Here is a 20,204-nt window from a genome sequence, read left to right on the forward strand (position 1 = left end):
AAGAGACAGAATGGTGACTCACTGGATGTGAAGGGGTCAGATGTGTGAAGGATGAGTGCAGAATGATGTCCAGGTCTTTGACTTGAACAACAGGGTGGATAGCTGGGAGCACATAGAAGAGATGGAGGGTGTGTGTGTGTGTGTGTGTGTGTGTGTGTGTGTGTGTGTGGAATGGCAGGGATACCAATCATAATTCTTTCTTGAAAGGCTGATTTTGAGGTGTCCATGGGACATCAAAGTGGAGAAAGAGCTTGTTGAAAGTTCCCGATCTAGAGTTCAGGCTGGAGATACAGATTTGCAAACTCTACTGTATTATACAAGTGTAACTTAATTGGGACTGATTTTAAAACCCAAACAAATCATGTGCTCATTGTGAATCTACTTGTTGTTTTGGTAAGACATTCAGAAACTGGAGACATATTATGTTGATTTTTTAAAACCCTATTTATATTGTATGTTTTTATATCCCCTACATGTTCAAAATTTAAGAAAATAGAAATTTTTTTCCCTGGACTTGGACCTGAACTTACTTGCTGTTCAGTAATTTGAATATTGTCGTTAAATGACTTGTCTCCCATTTAAGGTTTAGGAGCCCACGACTTAAGGGACGATGTCTCTGTCACTCCCAAGAGTCTCTGTTCTGCCTCTCCATGTCTGTCAGAATCATTTACTTGGAGATGTCCAGAGGCTTTCTTACGCGTTTTTTCTTTTGAGCCAGAAAACTACATTTTGCCAAAATTAAGTGGGTCGTGCATTCCAAGAGTCTGTAAACCGGCTTTTAATTCACACCACATGATTATCACATGGGTTCTCTACTGGCCAGAAACCCTTCCTCCTTCCTCGCATTTCCTGCAGCAGAGGCTCATGGGAAGGGCTGGTTAGTGCTGCCAGACTCAGCGACAGATCCAAGCAGTGGCCAGTGGCATCCAGATCGGCTGGGTCAGGGTCAGCTGGTTTTCAGGTTTATGTGAAGGCTTAAGTGTCTTCTTTTGTTTCTTTGTAATTAAAAAAAACCGAAACTTCGGGGCGCCTGGGTGGCTCAGTTGGTTAAGCGACTGCCTTCGGCTCAGGTCATGATCCCGGAGTCCCGGGATCGAGTCCCGCATCGGGCTCCCTGCTCGGCAGGGAGTCTGCTTCTCCCTCTGACCCTCCTTCCTCTCATGCTCTCTGTCTCTCATTCTCTCTCTCTCAAATAAATAAAATCTTTAAAAAAAACCAAAAAAAACAAAAAACGAAACTTCTTTGTCTTTGATGAATTTGTTTATATACATGTATGTATCGGTGTGTGTATATGTGTGTGTAGTAATACTTATCAGTGTTTTCACTCAACTTTCTCCCCCTAAGTTATGTTTTCTTGGTTTATTTAGCATCATTACTTAAATATTTTATACCTAGACCTGTTGAATTAAATTAATAGGGTTTTATAATCTCATTTTTTAAAACACAGGCACTTAGCAAGATGTTTTTGCATTATTGTATTTTAAAAACCAGGTTTATGCTGCTGATAAATGATAAATGATTCACTTTGAATCAGACCACATGGTAAATTTCTGTATTCTGATAGGGCGACAGCCACTGGACCTCAGTTTTAGAAAGAGGAAGAGTGAGGAAAACTAGAGGAAAGTTCTGTGAGCAGTTTTGCTGATTGTAGCTGATTTGGGGGAAATTTTAAATTTTATTTGACTTACATGCTAGAATGAAGCTATAGTTCATGAGCTGTTTTCAGTATTTTACAGCAGTCCCTGAAGTCACGTCTGGTCTTTTGACTGTCAGATGTGCCTTTGCAGGCCGTGGGAACTGAGTACCTTGTTAAAGGTCATTTGAACGAAGGAAGTAGTACACGTTTCTCATGCACTAAGAGCAGAGATGGGTTACATAAAAAGATCTGCTGTCTTGAAGATGATTGGCTAGATAAGTTTAAAATCTCCTTAGTGTCTGAACGCATCTGTGTCCATATTCAGTTAAATCTCAGATTTTGCGTTTCATACATTTGATACACAGAATTACATAAATAATCAAAATATCTGCCATAATTTTGTTTCTTTCTTGGAGAGGTTAAAAATTTTTAAATCTCGGGGCGCCTGGGTGGCTCAGTCGTTAAGCGTCTGCCTTTGGCTCAGGTCAGGATTCCAGGGTCCTGGGATTGAGCCCCTCATTGAGCGCCCTGCTCAGCAGGAAGCCTGCTTCTCCCTCTGCCCCTCCCCCTGCTTGTGTTCTTTCACTCGCTGTGTCTCTCTGTCAAATAAATAAAATCTTTAAAAAAAATTTTTTTTAAATCTTTTAAGAATAGATTTATTAGGGTCTTACAATGAAGTTTACTTAGGTAATCTCCTTGTGAATATTGTTTTGAGAAAACAGGGACCCATGAAATGTCCCCAGCAGTATTACAAAACCCGGCAATTCTTGGAATCTGTCTCCAACAGACAATGGACCTCTGTAGTTAGTGCCTTCAGTCTGGATAGAATTTTTTTTTCTTTAAGTAAATTTCGGATGGATGTTTTTTGAAGTGAGAGCCATGGTTAAGGCTCTTTCATTTCCTTCAGCGAAGCAGACTTACATTGTTCAATGTAAGCAGGAAACATTGTTCAATCTCTACAACCGTTCTTCAGCCTTCTTGAATACAGAACGACAGATCCTAAAAACTAAAAGCCCAAATTGGAGGTGGGAATAGTATCTTTTCAAATTGGGGTAATAGGTAGCAGTAGGAGGTGATAGGAGTAAAATATTTTGAAGAGAAGATACACAGAAATTTGGTATTATAAAGAAAAAAATTCTTCTTTAGAAATGATGATATACAGTTGACACTTGAACAACATGAATTTGAACGGCACAGGTCCATTTATACGTGGATTTTTTTGATAAATACAGTACTGTAAATGTATTTTCTCTTAAGATTTTCTCTTTTTTTGGTAAAGATTTAGAGCGTGAGTGCACGCATGCGCACAAGTTGGGGGCGGGGCAGAGGGAGGATGCCAAGCAGACTCCCCGCTGAGCACGGAGCCCAAAGGGGCTTGATCTCACGGCCCGGAGATCATGACCTGAACCAAAACCAAGAGTTGGATGCTTAGCCAACTGAGCCACCCAGGGGCCCCTCTCTTAAGATTTTCTTCATAACATTTTATGTTCTCTGGCTTACTTTATTGTAAGAATATAGTATATAATACATATAACATATAAAACTTGTGTTGACTGTTGATGTTATCAGTAAGGCTTCTGGTCACTAGTAGGCTATTAAGTTTTGGGGCAGCTAGAAGTTATATGCAGATTTTTGGTTGCGCAAGGCGGGGCCGGCCCCTCTAACCCCTGCATTGTTCAAGGGGCCCCTGTATAGAGATCTCAAGCTCAGCAAGCTAATGCACCTGTTGGGAAACAAAATGAGAGGAGTGGGCTTCCAGGAGTATGAGCTTATAATAGGGCCGGGGAAGGATTTGGCAGGCAGATAGGGTCAGAACTGCGTATTTTAATAATAGAAATAATGGTTTCCATTTATTGGGTGCAGAAACATACCACAAGCTAGGCTCGGCATCTCCTTTGTAGAATCTCATAAGAAAGGAGAGGTATTACTATAGCATGTGTTCGCAGATCAGTAAACTAAGACTCAGGTTATGTATTTTGCCTAATATCACAGTGACAGAACTAGAATTTGCAGTCAGGTCTTTGACTCCAAGACCTGCACTCTCACCCTGAACCACTACGCTCTACTCTTTTGACATACTGGCCTCCAGAAGTGGCAGCAGAGGCTAAGGAAGTGGGAGCTTTCCAAGGTTTTTCTTGTCACTATAGAACAACCCCCACTATAGGACGGCCAAACAGCTGTGTAGCACAGCAGTTCCCCCTTTAGCTACGGGTTCACTTTCTGCTGTTCCTGTTACCCACAGTCAACTGCAGTCTGGAAGCAGGCGCTCCTCCTTCCGACATATCGCCAGAAGGTCAGTAGTACCTAGTGCTACATCATTCACCTCACTCCACCTCACCACATAGGCATCTTCTCATCTCATATCATCAGAAGAAGGAGGGTGAGTATAGCACAATGAGATATTTGAGAGAGAGACCACATTCACATTAGCTTTTGTTACACTATACAGTTGGCCCTTGAATAATGCAGGGGTTGGGGCACTGACCCCCATACAGCTGAAAATCCCCCAAAGCTTAGCTAGTAATGGCCTCCTGTTGACCAGAAGCATTCCAAAAACAGAGTTGATTAACACATATTTTGTATGTTGTATATACCATGTACTGTACTCTTAGAATAAAGTAAGCTAGGGCGCCTGGGTGGCTCAGTTGGTTGAGCGACTGCCTTCGGCTCAGGTCATGATCCTGGAGTCCCGGGATCGAGTCCCGCATCGGGCTCCCTGCTCGGCGGGAAGCCTGCTTCTCCCTCTGACCCTCCCCCCTCTCATGTGCTCTCTGTCTCTCATTCTCTTGCTCTCTCTCAAATAAATGGATAAAATCTTTAAAAAAAAAAAAAGAATAAAGCAAGCTAGAGAAGAGGTGTTATTAAGAAAATCACAAGGAGGAGAAAATACATTTACAGCACTGTATGTATTTACTGAAAAAAGTTTTTGAGTAAGTTGACCTGCACAGTTCAAATTCATGTCATTCAAGGGTCATCTGTATTGTTATAATTTTTCCATTTTGTTATTATTGTGAATCTCTCACTGTGCCTAATTTATGAATTCAACTTTATCATAGGCATGTATGTGGAGGAAAAAACAGTATATATAGAGTTCAGCAGTAGCCACAATTTCGGGCATCCACTAGGGCTCTGGGAATGTGTCCCCCGTGGAAACAGGGGCCCACTGTATGTGAGAGGTGGAAGCCAATTCCTTTTTGTGACTAAAGTGACTTGTTGAATGAGTTTTTATGCATGATTGTTTTAGTCAGTGCATTTTAATAGCCCTGAAAACCAGTCAAATTGAGGTTGCTATGACAGGGACTGAGGAGAAATATGTATGTAGCTTCAGTGAGGGAGCAGAGCGCCTGAGTGGTTTCTAGAAACCGCTTCAGAGACTGGGATTCCTGCACTTGTTTTGCGTGCAGGACCTACAGCTTTTCCTCAGGATGGCTTTACGGCATTCAGATTAATATGAAAGATGATTCTGGACGAGGCTCATTCACTTAGGTACAAGGGTTAAGGGTATGGCCTTGAACTCATCAGATCTGAGTTCCAGTGCTGGCTTGGCCACTTGCTCTGTGATATTGGGAGGGTCACTTGTTTGCCTGAATTTCCTTATCAGGTAACAGAGACTGTAATCATGGCCACCTCATTGATTATTGTGAAGGTTAATAGTGTTTACCCTTGAAGGGCTACGATCAGTTCCTGGCACGAAGGGCTCTGGGTGTTAATCATCTTCTAAGGCTTAAAATAACATTAGTTAAGATAGCACGTTATACTGGGGCTGTTATTTGGGTTAAATAGAAGCCTGGTCCTCTGATCCTGACTTTGTTGACAGAGCAGTCTATACTTGCTCTCTTCACTTCCTCACTGGATGGTTGATGCCCGCTCCTCAGTCTGGCCTCTCTCCTCCCCTTGCTTCAGGGGCGGCCTAGTGCCTAAATCGGAGCCTCTCCACCCTTGGGCCCTGGGCAAACACCTGATCCTTTAATGACACCCCCCCCCCTGAAGTGGTCTTGCTTTGGTTCCTGTGACAAGGTCCCTTCCGGTCCCCTCCTAGTTCTCTGCCCGTCCTTCTAGGTCTTTCTCCTTTCTTGGCATCCTGTTGCTGCCTGCCCCTTAAGTTCTCCAGAATCGCACTGGAATCCTCCTCTGCTTCGTCTCTATTTGCTTCCAGAGCTAAGATCCCTTCAGCAAGCCTGGCCATTTCGGAGTCTGTTTCTAGTCCTTGTCTCTGGGTCTTTATTCAAGACACTGGCCTATTGGTGCTGTGGGGAGTGAGTGCTCCGCTCTTACCAGATCCAGCGCTCTCTGATCCATCTTCCTGCCTTCCGGAGGTGTCTTCCCCTTTCAGGCCCTCCTCTATATCCAAACCTCCCTCCCTCCCTGTCTTCACACGCTTCCCTGGCTCCCAGTGCAGTTGAGTTTGAACTCCTCAGCAAGGTGCGCAAAGCTCTTCACGAACTGAGTATCCGCCCACTCCTCTAGGGGTGTTTGGCTGTTCCAGAATGTGCCAGGCCCCCCACATGCCTTGAGACTCTCCTCTGCCGTTCCTGCTGCCAACAGCCCCCATCAACCCCTTGCCCTGACAAACGGCCTTCCCGGCTTGAAGACGTCACCTCCGAGGTGTCTCTGGCACCTTCCCTTCCTTCCGGCTCTCCCTCCTCAGTCGAAGCGCGCCCGCGTGCCGGATGCCCCGTGCCTCGTTGGGGCGAGCACTTCCGGGGCAGCGAGCGCGGTCTCCCTGGCCCTCTGGACCGTGAGACCGCAAGAGCCGACTCGCCGGCTCCAGTGCCCGCACCGGGCCTGGCCCCTGGGAGTGCTGGGGCCGTCGGTGCCGCGGCCGTCGAGGGAGGGCCTGGGCTGCGGACGTGCGCCGCTGAGCGCCGGCGCAGCCCGCCGCCGACCGGAGGCCGGCTTTCTGGGGTTCCGCCGCCTCCTCACACGCTGCGCGCTGTCATTTTTGCCTCAGAACAACCCCCAGGTCTCCCCACGGCCTCCACATCCTGGAGACTGTTCTCATCCCTCGCTCCAACTCTTCGGGTGGGCTCCCGAGCCTCCTGCCGTGCCCCCTTCGGTGCTCCTCGCCACCACGGCCACTCTTGAGTTTTCCTCCGCTCAAGTCGGATCTTGTCGCTGTCCTGCGCCCGTGGCTCGGGGCTCCCTGTTGCCTCCAGGGTAACGTCCCCGTCCCCAGCGTCCCCCACTCACGGCCTGCCCCCCAGCACAGCGTCCTGCCTTGGTTCCTCGCGCTCCTCACTACTCCTGTGCGCGGCCCAGCTCGAGGGCTCCTGGAGCCCGGCTTGGGGGGAAGCACGTGGTGAGCGAGACTTTCCACGCCTGAGCTTGAGGCAACATGGCTGGGATGGAAGCGAGGGCCTGCATGGTGACTTTGACCCCAGGGGATTTCCTCTGCCCCTGCTCCCCGCCTCACCATTGCCCTCCACCAGGGATGTGCCACCAGCAGGGGCCTCTGGGTGGTTGGGGTGACAGTGACAGTTGCCGGAACGCTCTGTGCCACCCCAAGATAAACAGTCCTTTGCTAAAAGCATGGTTTTTCTTTCAGGTTTGCTGACCACGGGTATTTCTGCCTTGACAGGAGCCATGGAGGTTCGATGTCACGTAGGAGATGCTGTCAGTAAACACGTCACTGGGTTATCTTTTTTAAGGATTCTTAGCAGGCATTAAATAGCATAGTGAATAGCCAAAGAATGGTTCCAGAATGTCGCAGAAATCTGACTCGTGGAACTCGATTTAGAGTCTAAATTTTAGGCCACTTCTGTTGCTTGAACCACAGCTAGAAGAAAGTGTGGGATTTATGTTCCTATCCATGGGCCCAGCGAGACGTGCCCGCTGAGTACCAGCCAGATAACAGGTTTGCACTTTAGATTGGAAATAGCATAGTGTTAAAAACGTGGCATTTAGATTTCAAGTCCAGCAGATCTGCATTGGGTCTTTGCCTCGCCAGATATTAGTTGTGATTTTAAAAAGTTGTTATCCGGGGTGCCTGGGTGGCTCAGTCGTTAAGCGTCTGCCTTCGGCTCAGGTCATGATCCCAGGGTCCTGGGATCGAGCCCCACATCGGGCTCCCTGCTCCGTGGGAGGCCTGCTTCTCCCTCTCCCACTATCCCTGCTTGTGTTCCGTCTCTCGCTGTGTCTCTCTCTGTCAAGTAAATAAAATCTTAAAAAAAAAAAGTTGTTATCCTTTCTGAGCCTTTGTCTCCTCATTTGGTAATAGTCCCTACCTGATAGGTGCACTGTAAGGATTAAATGTGATAAAATATGAAAAGCACTTAACAGCACTGTCCGGTACTTAGAAAAGACTCGCTGAATGTTAGCAGCTGTCTGTGTAATTGCTGTTGCTAATATTTACTCTGCACCCAAGCTCCAGTTTTGCAGGCCTTGTTGCAGAGATAATTGTGTGGGCTGACCTCACAGGGTGTGGATTAATTGGCTGATGTGGGCAAAGCATTTCGTAAAACCTCTGTGTACAATAGATTAAGTGTGAGTAAGTTTAAAGTTGGTCTAGTTCAAAAGATTTTTCATGGCATGTGCTCTGCACAGAAGTTCACTTTTCAGGGCAGGTGACAGGCCGTTTGGGACCTGTCATTTGTTCCCAGTGAGATCATACTGGCCGAGCAGAATCTTGCAGCCTGGAATCACACACATCTGAAAATACACAGCATTTTCACAGGGTATTTCGGGGCGAGACCTGGCAGAGTCCAGTTGTACACAGTAGTTGTGGAAAGCAGCGGTTGAATGTTGTGCCCCCTTCTTGGCTTTGTGCAGGGGGCCCAGGAGCACTCCCCCCCCCCCGGCCCCCCCCCCCCCCCAGCCTGGGTGCAGTCTGACGCCGGCGGCACTCTGGCAGGTTTTCCATTATTCCCTTTGGAGCGTTTGCCACTAAGTGGTAGAAAAGAATCCAAGTAGCCCGTGCTTCTTGCTTAGTTTGAAGGCAGGGAGGGTAGTTATCATATCTGTTGACCAGTCTCTAAAGGATACAGATATGGGGCAGTAATATTTTAGTTTTAGCTAAAATAAAGAATGACTTAAAAGAGTAGAAAATGAGGGCACCTGGGTGGCTCAGTTGGTTAAGCGTCTGCCTTCGGCTCAGGTCCTGATCCCAGGGTCCTGGGATCAAGACCCACATCAGGCTCCTTGCTCAGCAGGAGCCTGCTTCTCCCTCTGCCTGCAGCTCCCCCTGCTTGTGCTCTCTCTCTCAAATAAAATCTTTTTTTAAAAAAATGGAAAATGTTCCTTGAATTTGAAATATTGTAGCTTAATGGAGAGCCTCCTGGGGGTGGGTCTCTAGAGACATTTAATATCTAAAGCAGGATCAACAATTTACACCCTTGGGCTGGCTTCCTGTTTTGGTAAATAATGTTTAAATGAAGGAAGCCACACTCATTCCTTTCTGTCTTGTTTATGGCTGCTTTCATGTTCCAACAGCAGAGTGTGTAGTTGTGACCGAGACCATCTCCACAAGTAATGTCTATCTGGCCCTTAGAGGAAAAGTTTGTCAACTTCAGGCTAAAGCGTAGGCCGCCTCAGCTCTTAGCAGGACTTGGGATCTTGGAGAGTAGTGTTTAAGTGTGTGGATCTTAGAATGGGACAGATGTGGGCTCACATCCCAACCCTGCTGCTAAGTAGCTGTGTGACCTTGGGCAAATGTCTCAACCTTTCTGTGCTGCCTGTTTCTTCATCTGTAAAAATGAGTTAATAATCAGAACCTACCTTATAGGGTTGTCAGAATTAAATGAGGTAACACATGGAATACACTTGGTGTGGCATCTGCCATGGATTAAATCCTCTCCGTGCTAGCTGCTGTTGTTAGGACGATTCTGTAGGTCTGCAAATCCCAGTCCACATGGTGCTGCCCCCAGGCAGATGCTTAAAGTAGCTTAAGCAAAGCCACCCTAAACCCTCCGTTACTAACTCAGAGAAGAGGAGCGAGGGATTTTCTGATACAACAGGCTGTCAGCCCAGTGAGTGGGTCAAGACCCTTTCCCGTGCACTTTGACCTTCCAAACAGCTCTGCTGGAGATGATCGGCAGGCTGATTTCTTGGCTGATTGTTTCATGCTGTGCATTCTTGGTATTTTATCATACCACCCGCCTCATAGTGATGTCACCTGTAGGGTTAGGAAGTATTTTCCCCTGACCTCGGATTCCAAGTATTGTCTTAAACTGGGAATTTAGAGGAGTCTTCTAACTTTGTTTGTGCATTCATTCATCACACATTTGTCGAGAGGCTGCTGTGTGCTGGGAGCTGCTGCACGCCCTCCCTCAGTGCGTGCAGGGCCTAGTGCTTGTGCATTTGTTCACCTGCCTTCCTCTTGGCTCCGTGACCACCAGCTCGGGTTTGTTTTGAAAGGAGTGGCACCCTGGTAGGATTCCAAAGCCAGGAACTTTTATTATATGTGCTTGTTTCAGGGTCAGTTAATGCCTGTTCCTTGGGGCCGATGAAGGAAGTCAGGGAACAGGTTGGCTAGTTGTCAGCAAAGAGGGCTGAAAAAAGTAGGATTAGGATTCTGATGGGTCTTGCAAAGGAAGACCACGATAAAGAAAACAAGCCCCTGCAGAGTTCAGGCCTTGCCCCTAAAGGGAGAGCAAACCCAGGTGAATTAGAAAGTAAGCAAAGGCCAGGGCCGGCCGGTGCCCTCCCCTCCTCCCCAGTCAGACCCTGTGGCCCTGCCCCTCTGTTGGGAGTGAGTCCTGAATCTGAAGAGAAGTTTTCACTGAGCTTTAGAAATGAAGACACGTGTTCTAGGCAGAGGGCATCAATTGTCGGAGGCTTGTGGTGGAAAACTGCCCCACAGCCAGTGATAAGAGGGATAAACCAGAGAAGAGAAAGATGAACAATATGGGCCAGTGAAAGTGGCATGAAACGGGCCTCCCAGGACAGTGCAGCTATGCTTCTGTGTTCCCATCCAGCAGGACCGACCTAGCCCTCTTGGGTTTGCTGGATCTGATCATGTCACAGTGCTGCAGAAATTCCCATTGCCCTTAGTCTAAATGTGGGCCGTGGAGGCTTGCATGCCCTCTCTCTGTCTGCTCGGCCAGCCACGTCTCACCTGCACACCTGCACCCCTTGCTCCGGCTACACTCGTCGCTCTTCAGACAGTCTGTGCTGCGTTTCCACATGCTGGTCCCTCCTTCTGGAAAGCTGGTTCCCGTGGCTAACTCCTAGTCTGTCTGCAGGGGTCCGCTTAGAACCATTCTTCCTTAGAGACCATCTGCGTCCTCCTGCTAGAGCCTCCTAACACGTCCATGCTTTCCTTTGCGGTTCTCATCATGCCTGTAACTATTTTTTGCTGTCTGCTTCCCAGTAAATTGTGTGAGGACAGGGGCGGAGTCTTTGTTGGATGTTGGGTATAGCATAATTGCTCACTACATTTTTGTACTGACTGACTAGAAGGAACAGTAATTTGTAAATGGTGGGGGTAGAAAAGCAAGCTTTAACGTTTTTAATTTGTTTTGGTCTTGTTTTCCAAATAATTCCTGAGCAAACTATTATTTTACAGACACAACACATACTTTTTTTAAGGGATTCTCTGAGGTGACTTTTTTTTTTTTTTGGTGACTTTACATGTGTTGGACATATCTTACCTGCTTTTCTCTTCTCCCTGCAGAATGAGATGTGCCTGGCCACTCAGCAGCTTTCTAAGCAGCTGCTAGCATATGAAAAACAGGTAACTGGGTATTTATGTGGCATGTGATGCTATGCTCGGGACTCTCGTAAATGGAGTTCTTTTAAGGAATTCTCCAAGGGGGGCGCCTGGGTGGCTCGGTCCTTAAGCATCTGCCTTCAGCTTGGGTCATGATGCTGGGGTCCTGGGATCGAGCCCCACATTGGGCTCCCTGCTCTGCGGGAAGCCTGCTTCTCCCTCTCCCACTCCCCCTGCTTGTGTTCCCTCTCTTACTGTCTCGCTCTCTCTGTCAAATAAATAAATAAAAATCTTTAAAAAAAAAAAAAAAGGAATTCTCCAAGGGCATCCTTGAGAGACTTTGATTTCCTTCTTTCTTTTTGTCCATGGTCCACTCCTGTTTTTGTTTTTTGTTTTTTGATGGAGTTTTTTGTTTTTTGATGGAGTTTTTTGTTTTTTGGGGTTTTTTTGTCTTGCCTTTTCCTTTCCCCTGATAAATTCTAACTGGTGATTATCCCAAAGTCTTTATGATGTATTCTAATTAGTCTACAGAAGTCACCCACTGCCTTGAGGGTTCATGGTCTGAGGGGCTACAAACGAATCAAATTCCGGGAAATAAACTCAAAGATGCCGTTATGTCCAGACAGAAGAAGGGTGATGGCCACCAAAGGCATAGCCCGGGAGGGGCGACTGAGTGTGTCGCTGGGGCAGGAAGTGGAGGGCGCACTCATTTTCTGCAGATAGACACTGTGACGCGATTGCGCCCGGGAGCAGAGTGGGAGCTGGCTGGAGGGCGCTGGGATGTGGGTGAGGCAGCACTGACTCTCCAGGCGTTAACAACTGGGTCTTTTATTCTCTGGTCTTAGAATTTTGCTCTTGGCAAAGGCGACGAAGAAGTAATTTCTACACTCCACTATTTTTCCAAAGTGGTAGATGAGGTAAGATCGAAACACGGCAAAATTTTATTTGATTCTTTCTTGAACTTTCTTTTATCTTTGTGTTGGCCCACTTTCCATTGTATGTATCTACTCAAATATTTAAGAAGATATCTCAACTTGTTGCTCTTCCAAGGCTCATTTCACAAGACAGGTTGTATGCGATTATGTTTGTTTCTGGTTTGAGGAGAAAGGCTTTGTTATACATGAATAATGGACCAAGAGAAAGATTTCTGAGAATTCAGTTTCCCAAAAAGGGTGTATTGGTTTCTCCAGCTGCTTGTAACAAATTACAAGTAGGTGGCTTAAAACAACAGACACTTATTTGTTCCCAGTTCTGGAGCCCAGAAGTATGAAATCAAGTTGTTGGCAAGGCCAGGCTCCCTCTAGAGGCCTGAGGGGGAAACCTTCTTGGCCTCTTCCGGCTTCTGGTGGCCCTGGGCGTCCCTTGGCATGTGGCTGCATCCCTCCAGTCTCTGCCTGTGCCTTCCCATGGCCTCCTCCCCACCCCACTTCACCCCTTCCATCTGTGTCTTCTCTTCTTATAGGGACACTTATCATTGGATTCGGGCCTACCTGGATAACTCAGGATGATCTCATTTCGAGGCCCTTCATTACATCTGTAAAGACCTTGTTTCTAAATACTCACATGTTCTGGATGGACATTTCTTTGGGGGAGGAAGAGGATGGGCACGATTCCCCCGCCACAAAGGGTTTCATACACCTGTTCTTGTAGCTGTATTGTATAATACGTTTGGAACATTTGTGAAAAACAGGTATTGTTATAAGAGAAGTACATAAATCCTATTTGTAATAAACACCCCAGCTCAGAGGCTACTGGTGCTGAGCAGAACCCTCTACAGAATTAGATCGGTATGAAATGGGTATTTCACCTTTCAAGGAGCTTGCAGTACTTACAGTAGAAAATTATGATAAAGAAGAAGCGAAAAAGGACATGCAGGTTCCATTTAACTGTTCAGTCGCTAATGTAAAGGAGATACTGTCTTCAGTTTATAACATGAGAAACTAGCATTCATATAAAATTGTACTGATTGCATTGTCATTCATTCAACAAACCAACCCAGCAAGTTGATACTCATTCAGCAAACACGTATTGACCACCTACTGTGGGGTAGGTGCTGTTATAGGCACTGGGGATATAACAGAGAACTCGTCATCCAGTTCTTTTGAGCTTCATCCTTTCTCCCACGACTCTGACTCTCTTCAAAATGAATGTTTAAAATGGGTGGATATCTTTTCCAGATAGGAGGAGCATGAATGGAAAAAAGTAATTTTTTTGGAAGTGAGGAGATGAATGTTTCCTAATTAACCATGAATAAGGAGCCCAGGGGGAGAAGCAGCGGGCTGCACTACCTGAAGTCAGGTCTTTTCTTGACCAGAGACAGTTGCTAAGGAAATGTGGTTAGTCCTCAAACCCCCAGAACCTATATTTCCAGTTTAAGATACTTACTTACAACCCTACTTTCATGGGCAGGAATGATGATTCTTTTGGTGGAGAGTGAATCATTCCCAAAGGCTGGAAGGCTGGGAATGTGATTTTATAGGTGGTATCATGGCCTCCCGGAAGCTTGGCCCCATCAGGGGTTCTCAAACAAGCCTCCTGGTGTGGAGACCTATGCGCGTGAAAGCGAAACTTTGCCGAATGCACAGATTGGTGGGTGATTTCCTTTTGTTCACCAACCAGGAATCCCAGAACATCTTCAGTAATATCTGTGTTCGTTGCTGATGTCTAGACCACCAAACATTTGAAGTTTGGGCAACTCCATGAGCATAAAAGACTCTATCCAACACGGTGTAGTAGGAAAAGCCTGGAGTTCAGATATAGTAGCCCAGGATGAAAATCCCAGCCATTCCACCTCTTTGCTGTTTGGATTTGGAGAGTTGTTTGCCTACCTGTTACATGGGTATAATAAAGAAGACCTGACTCTCAGAGTGGGTGAGAACCAAGTGATATAAAGCATGTAACTCTGGCATGCAAAAAGGACTCAAAAATGGTAGTGCTGAGGGGGGATGACTTACTTCTTTTGCACCATTTACAACAGGATTTAGGAAGGCCTTGACAAGGTGGGTGGAAGGAGAGAAAGAAAATAAAATTACTTGGTGAGGAGGATCACATTTGAATACAGTCAGCTTGCTCTTTGAAAGAACAGAGGCCTGGGATCTGAGGTTTCAGTGGGGAGCCTTCCCAGGCCCACAACTGCTGTGGTTGTCGGGTTAATGGGTTCCCAGCAGGCCAGTCTTTCAAGTGTGACTTTGGCTGTTCTGAGAAGGAGAGAACTTATGGTGGCCTGGTAAAGTGTGACCCGAGGTGAGTGCTCCCAGTGAGCCGTGTTCGTTGCATGCACATGAACGTGACGTTTCCTCCTCCAGCTGGTGTGGCTCAACCTGGGAACGTAGTACATAGACCGTAGCCATGGGTTTGGAGACTCCTTTAGCAAACCTGAGGCCAGCTCAGAACCGCGCATTTAGTTTTAGAACCTCTAGGCCTATATCATTTGTAGCTTTATGAAGGGTTGTTTATTTGCTAAGGAAGTGTAACAGAACTCTTGAACCACACAGAAGTGTGCACTGTGATCCTGTGCGGAAGTCAATGTCCGTTATAGTGGGCATAATTTTTTTTTCAGTAAGATTTCTCTCTTTTTTCAGCTTAATGTTCTCCATACAGAGCTGGCTAAACAGTTGGCAGACACAATGGTTCTACCTATTATACAATTTCGAGAAAAGGATCTCACAGGTAAAGTTACTGAGTTCAGTGCCAGTTACCTTCAAAATATCAATTCATTTCATAATCGTTCTGACTGTACTAATTTCTTTAAATATGTGCATCATTGAGAAATGCCCTTCTTTTTCTGAGCACTTCAGTTTAGCTAACTTCCACTGAATCTCCACTATGTCTTGGCTCGCCTAAAGGAGGTTACAGGCTAATGAGAAAACTGACTTGGAAACAGTCATAACATCATGTGTTAAGGGCAACAGGACAGAGAGGTACAAGACAGCACACAGAAAGGTGTGATTACCTTTTTGATGTTAGGGTACCAGGGAGGGCTTCCTGGAGAAGGTGATCTCTGTGCTGGGTTTTGAGAGATGAGTGTTTACCAAGGAGACAACGATGGCAAGGTTTATATTACTGGTTCGGAGCATTTGTAAAGGCATGCTGTTTTGGGGGAGCCATGAATGCTTTGGAAAGTGGGTGCCTTAGAGAGGGACGGAGGGATGGGGACCATGCTTTACCTGTACTAGACCCTGGGCTGCAGCCGTTAACAAGGCAGACGAACTCCCTGGTCTCCAGGAGCTCACATTTTAGTGGGTGGGCAGATCTGGGACTGGTTCAGAGAGCCTGGTTGCCCTTTTGGACTAATTTTGGTTCTTCAGCCAAAAACCAAAGCAAAATTATAGAGTAATTTTATATCTCTTGGAAATCAAGGTAGTCAAAAAATGAATAAAAAAGAACTAAAATTCATAAAAAAAATAGTTGATATTACAAAAGGGAACCCAGACTTTCTAGTCTTTTTGTTCTTTATGTCATCGAAAATATTAATTGCTTAGAGATTAAAGAATTGTATTTTCTGGAACACTGATGTAAAAAATTGCTGGCTAAAAAAGTCTAAACTGAATACTAAGGGATCTGTTCAGGATATTACTTCCTTTTCAGGGGGACCTGGGTGGCTCAGTCAGTTAAGCTGCTGCCTTCTGCTCAGGTCATGATCCCAGGGTCCTGGGATCAAGCCCCTCCTCCAGGCTCCCTGCTCAGCCGGGAGTCAGCTTCTCCCTCTGCCTCTTCCCCTACCCCCACCCCCCTCATGCTTGCTCTCTCACTCTCAAATAAATAAAATCTTAAAAAAATATGTGTATATATATATATAACACCTTAAAATGTAAAATTTATTCAGGCAGAAAAGATGCAGTACATCTTAAAGACCATGTTCTTTCTCCCCCTCACTTGGGAGATTCCCGGTGATCATGTCGCCTGAGGCTTTAGGGAGTGGGGTAGACCTGGCATCAACATTTGCCAAGGGCGGTTTACACAGCACTGAAACCTGACAAAGAAGAATAAATGAAATGTCAGCTTGTGTAAGGAGAAACCTTGCTTGAGCAGGGTTTTTAGTGGTTTTGAGTGTTGCTTATCTATAATTGCATGTAAATCCCAAACCTGCCCGTAGTCCTGTGCTGATTATCCAGTACGAACTGAGAGTCTGGGTGCATTTTTTCATAAAGATTTTCTCTAAATAAAATCATAGAAATGTGTGGGGATTTCATTTTAAAAATAAAGTCCGAGTCTTTTAGACAGAAAATAATCACCCCTCCCCCCGCAAGACCTACATTGTCAGATTTGTGTTTTTCAGCTTTGTGATGGGAGGCAGCCCGGGGCAGAGGGTGCCGGCATTGGTAACGACCGGGCCTTCATCATCCTGAGCGGCTCAAGTGTGGATTAGTAGTATTTGCCCAGGATGGTGATTTTTTTTTTTTTTTAAGAGAATAAATCTATGTGGTAGTAAAAAGAGAAGCCTCTTAGGTATCTATGGAAACAGTGAATCAAAGTAACCTCCTCTGACCACACCAACACGCAAGTTTGAAGGGTTTGGCCTGGGTCATACTTGAGAACCAGGTTAGAATCTGGCCTCCCCTCTGCTGTGATGGTTTTTATCTGACATTTTGCTGTCTTTTTCATTTATGCATCAATACAAGTACATATGTGAATGAAGAGAAGTCAAAGGCTAGTAGGGAAGTTATTTGACCTGGAAAGTGTAAAACCCTGAAAGTGCTCCAATAGGAAGTAAAAGGGACAGGGGAAGAAAGGGAAAGGCAGGCCCACAGAGGCAGAAAGCAACCGACACCAAAAAGAGTAAGAATAACGGGAAGAGAGATTGAAAAGCTGGAGGCAGTTTTGAGGCAAACTGAAAAAGACATAAAAGGTATGAAAATGCTTTCCTTTGTTTGATGAAGCAAAACTGGATTGTGGTAGAGTAGTAGAAAGTATCGCTTTCTTTTAGATGTCTCTGTGGTTTTTTTGTTTTTTGTTTTTAATTTTATTTATTTATTTGACAGAGAGAAAGAGAGCACAAGTAGGCAGAGAGGCAGGCAGAGGGAGAGGGAGAAGCAGGCTCTCCACTGAACAGGGAGCCCGATGTGGGTCTCTATCCCAGGACCCTGGGATCATGACCTGAGCTGAAGGCAGATGCTTAACTGACTGAGCCACCCAGGTGTCCTTTTTTTTAATTTTTTTTTTAAAGATTTTATTTATTTATTTGATAGCGAGAGAGGGAACACAAACAGGGGGAGTGGGAGAGGGAGAAGCAGGCTCCCCACTGAGCAGGGAGCCTGATGCGGGTCTCGATCCAGGACCCTGGGATTATGACCTGAGCTGAAGGCAGATGCTTAACAACGGAGCCACCCAGGCGCCCCTGTTTTTAAGTTTTTAACCTTGGACAGCCATCACCCTTGTTGACCTTGTCGTTTTTTTGGTCTTGGACTTTGTTACACCTCTTGGTGCATGAGGAGTGCGGCATCCACAGGGGGTAATAGTGGTGTTTGTTGGCTTGTCGCAGGTACCATATGCTAGATGGCTTCAGACTTTTTCATTAAAACAAGCATCCCATATTCCTTTGTTAGTGGTGGCTTTGCCAGATGTTAAAATGGCCAGCAACAGGGCACTCCTAGGTTCTAGGTATGGCCTAGGTATTGTGAGGAAAGAGGTATTAAAACACTCTTTTGGGGGACCAAAGAATCTCCAGGTCTCCAGTGTATACTGCAAGGCTCCATTAAGAGTACCTGGCCACCACACACTCCAGCCCACATCCCCCCAAGTGCCCTCTGCTTCATGGACTCCCAAATGCTGTCTATAAGGAGTGGCCTGAAGGACAGTCAAGGTCCCCAGTTTGGGATGGAGCTGAAGCCACAAAGTCCAGTCAGACCAGGCAGGAGGCCAGAGACCCTGAGGAGGTGCTCACAGAGTCTTCCTCCTTCCACACAGAGACTTTTCTTTTCTTGGGGAAGCACAGAGCTCTGGGTTGGTGTATTTTATTTTTCTTTGCTCTAAGATGTTTGTTTTCTCTTGTTCAGAGGTTAGCACTTTAAAGGATCTTTTTGGACTCGCCAGTAATGGTAGGCATCCTTTCCATTCTTGGCGCGTGGGTTTAGTATGCATGTGGCTGGAGATGCTGAATGAATGTTCTTGCCTTTCAACACATCTGGGAGCTAAAATGCCTCTTTATTTTTAGAGCATGACCTCTCAATGGCAAAATATAGCAGGCTTCCTAAAAAAAAGGAGAACGAGAAGGTAAGAATGCCTACCTGACTTGTTGTTTTTCACCTCGTTTACTTAAGCTCCTTTTCTATGTTCCTGCTGTGAATTCGTGGCATTGAGGGTAACTTGATGAATTCTTTTTCTTCTTTCCTATACATAGATTTTTAATTACTTATTCTGAATCTCATAAGTAGACTTCTACCTCCCTATTCTAGCTTTTCAAACTGGTTTATTAAACACCAACTTGGAACCATTGTATAATTACATTAGCACAATGATTTCAACTCAGGCTTGGTACCTCGTGCTTGTCTGCCTCATATGTATTCAGGTCACTTGAATTTCTTGTCCTGGGTGTTGACTCTGCTTCTTTCACTCATGCTTTTTTGCTACTGTAGATGATATTGACCATTTTAATGCATCTAAATTCCTACTTCTGTTGCATGATTTCCTTGAGCTAAATTATTTCCTTGGAATACAATCTTATGAGTGAACTAAAATGTTTGTGGCTTTCAGTGCATGCTACCATATTGTTCTCCTAAGGGATCTGAGAGTAATTGGCTTCATCCCAGGGCAGCCCCACAAGCACAGAGATGCTAATACTTTGGTATTTTTAATTGGGAGTTTTTAAAACATAAGGTGGAACCTTATCTGAGTTTTATTGGTTGCAGAGATGGGTCTCGTGAGTAAATGCACACTGTTGAAGCTTCATGCTCTTATAGAATTGCCACGTCCATCAGACAGCCTGACGTTTTCCTCCCGCCTCTCACCCAGGTGAAGACAGATGTCGTGAAAGAGGTGGCAGCTGCACGGCGGAAACAGCACCTCTCTTCCCTTCAGTACTACTGTGCCCTCAACACGCTGCAGTACAGGAAGCGTGTGGCCATGATGGAGCCCATGATAGGCTTTGCCCACGGACAGGTAGGCCGTGCCCTTCCCCTAAGGGCTAAGACCTGAGCCAGCTGGGGAGAACAGCTTGGCATTCCTGCTGAGCTAGCCTTTAAGAGAAACCAAAGCATCATCAGAGAAAGAAACACGAATGCACCACCTCCCTGGAACCTTCCTTAGACTCAGCACGTGGAGAGCTTCTGGGTGGGCTGGCTGATCGTTAGCTGGACTTGTCAGGCTGTACGTGCAGATGGTGATGGCCTCGGTCCCAAGCCTCCCGTGGGGAAGGGCTGGTGTGGCCCTTTGCCTCTGAGCCAAGTGAGAGCCAGGCCTGGTCTGATGTTCTGAGAAGCAGCTGACTGCTCAGGTTGGTGGAGCTGGGCCTACAGCTCAGGAACCCCGCACGGTCCCATGCTACTCTGGGTGGTGAGGGTCACCCTCAGCTGGGCTGTTCTCCTTGCTGAGGGCATGGCTGGCACCTTGGCATCCGGGGCGTGGCGAAACACTGCCATGGTTTGCTCAAGTCTCTGTCCAGGATGTAGGTGACTTCTTCCCCCAGTTAGGGGTCTCCTGAACATCCGTCTGTCAGGAGGCTCCAGTGGCAGGGCGGGGCCCTGGCCCAGCAGCACCCAGCCTGGCAGGGACAGGAGTGAATGTGCATATGGGGTGAATGCCCCCCCATCCCTGCCGTGCTCTAGCCCCACTTACACGGACTCTAGCACCTCACCCCGCGTGCAGGAAACACACCCAGGAATCTTCTCTCAGCTGACGACAATCTGGGAACAGAAAGGGATGTCAGGAAGCAGAATGTTGAGAAGAAAAAAAGTCAGCAACTTTTTAAAACTCCACGTGTGTGAG

At 46.3% G+C, this 20,204-nt stretch overlaps 1 protein-coding gene across 2 annotated transcripts in view; it reads left to right on the forward strand.

Annotated features, from left to right (window-relative positions):
• Positions 1-20,204, forward strand: part of APPL2 (adaptor protein, phosphotyrosine interacting with PH domain and leucine zipper 2) — a 52,326-nt gene that overhangs the window by 8,279 nt on the left and 23,843 nt on the right. For both annotated transcript variants that reach the window (XM_034987682.1, XM_034987681.1), the window contains exons 3-8: positions 11,247-11,306; positions 12,128-12,199; positions 14,864-14,951; positions 18,278-18,319; positions 18,436-18,494; positions 19,233-19,379. In XM_034987682.1, coding sequence (XP_034843573.1) covers positions 11,247-11,306; positions 12,128-12,199; positions 14,864-14,951; positions 18,278-18,319; positions 18,436-18,494; positions 19,233-19,379 — 468 coding nt within the window. The remainder of the gene's footprint in view (positions 1-11,246; positions 11,307-12,127; positions 12,200-14,863; positions 14,952-18,277; positions 18,320-18,435; positions 18,495-19,232; positions 19,380-20,204) is intronic.

This window comes from Mirounga leonina, unplaced genomic scaffold (assembly GCF_011800145.1).
Source record: "Mirounga leonina isolate KUSES-001 unplaced genomic scaffold, KU_Mleo_1.0 Mir_418, whole genome shotgun sequence".
NCBI classification, from domain to species: Eukaryota; Metazoa; Chordata; class Mammalia; order Carnivora; family Phocidae; genus Mirounga; species Mirounga leonina.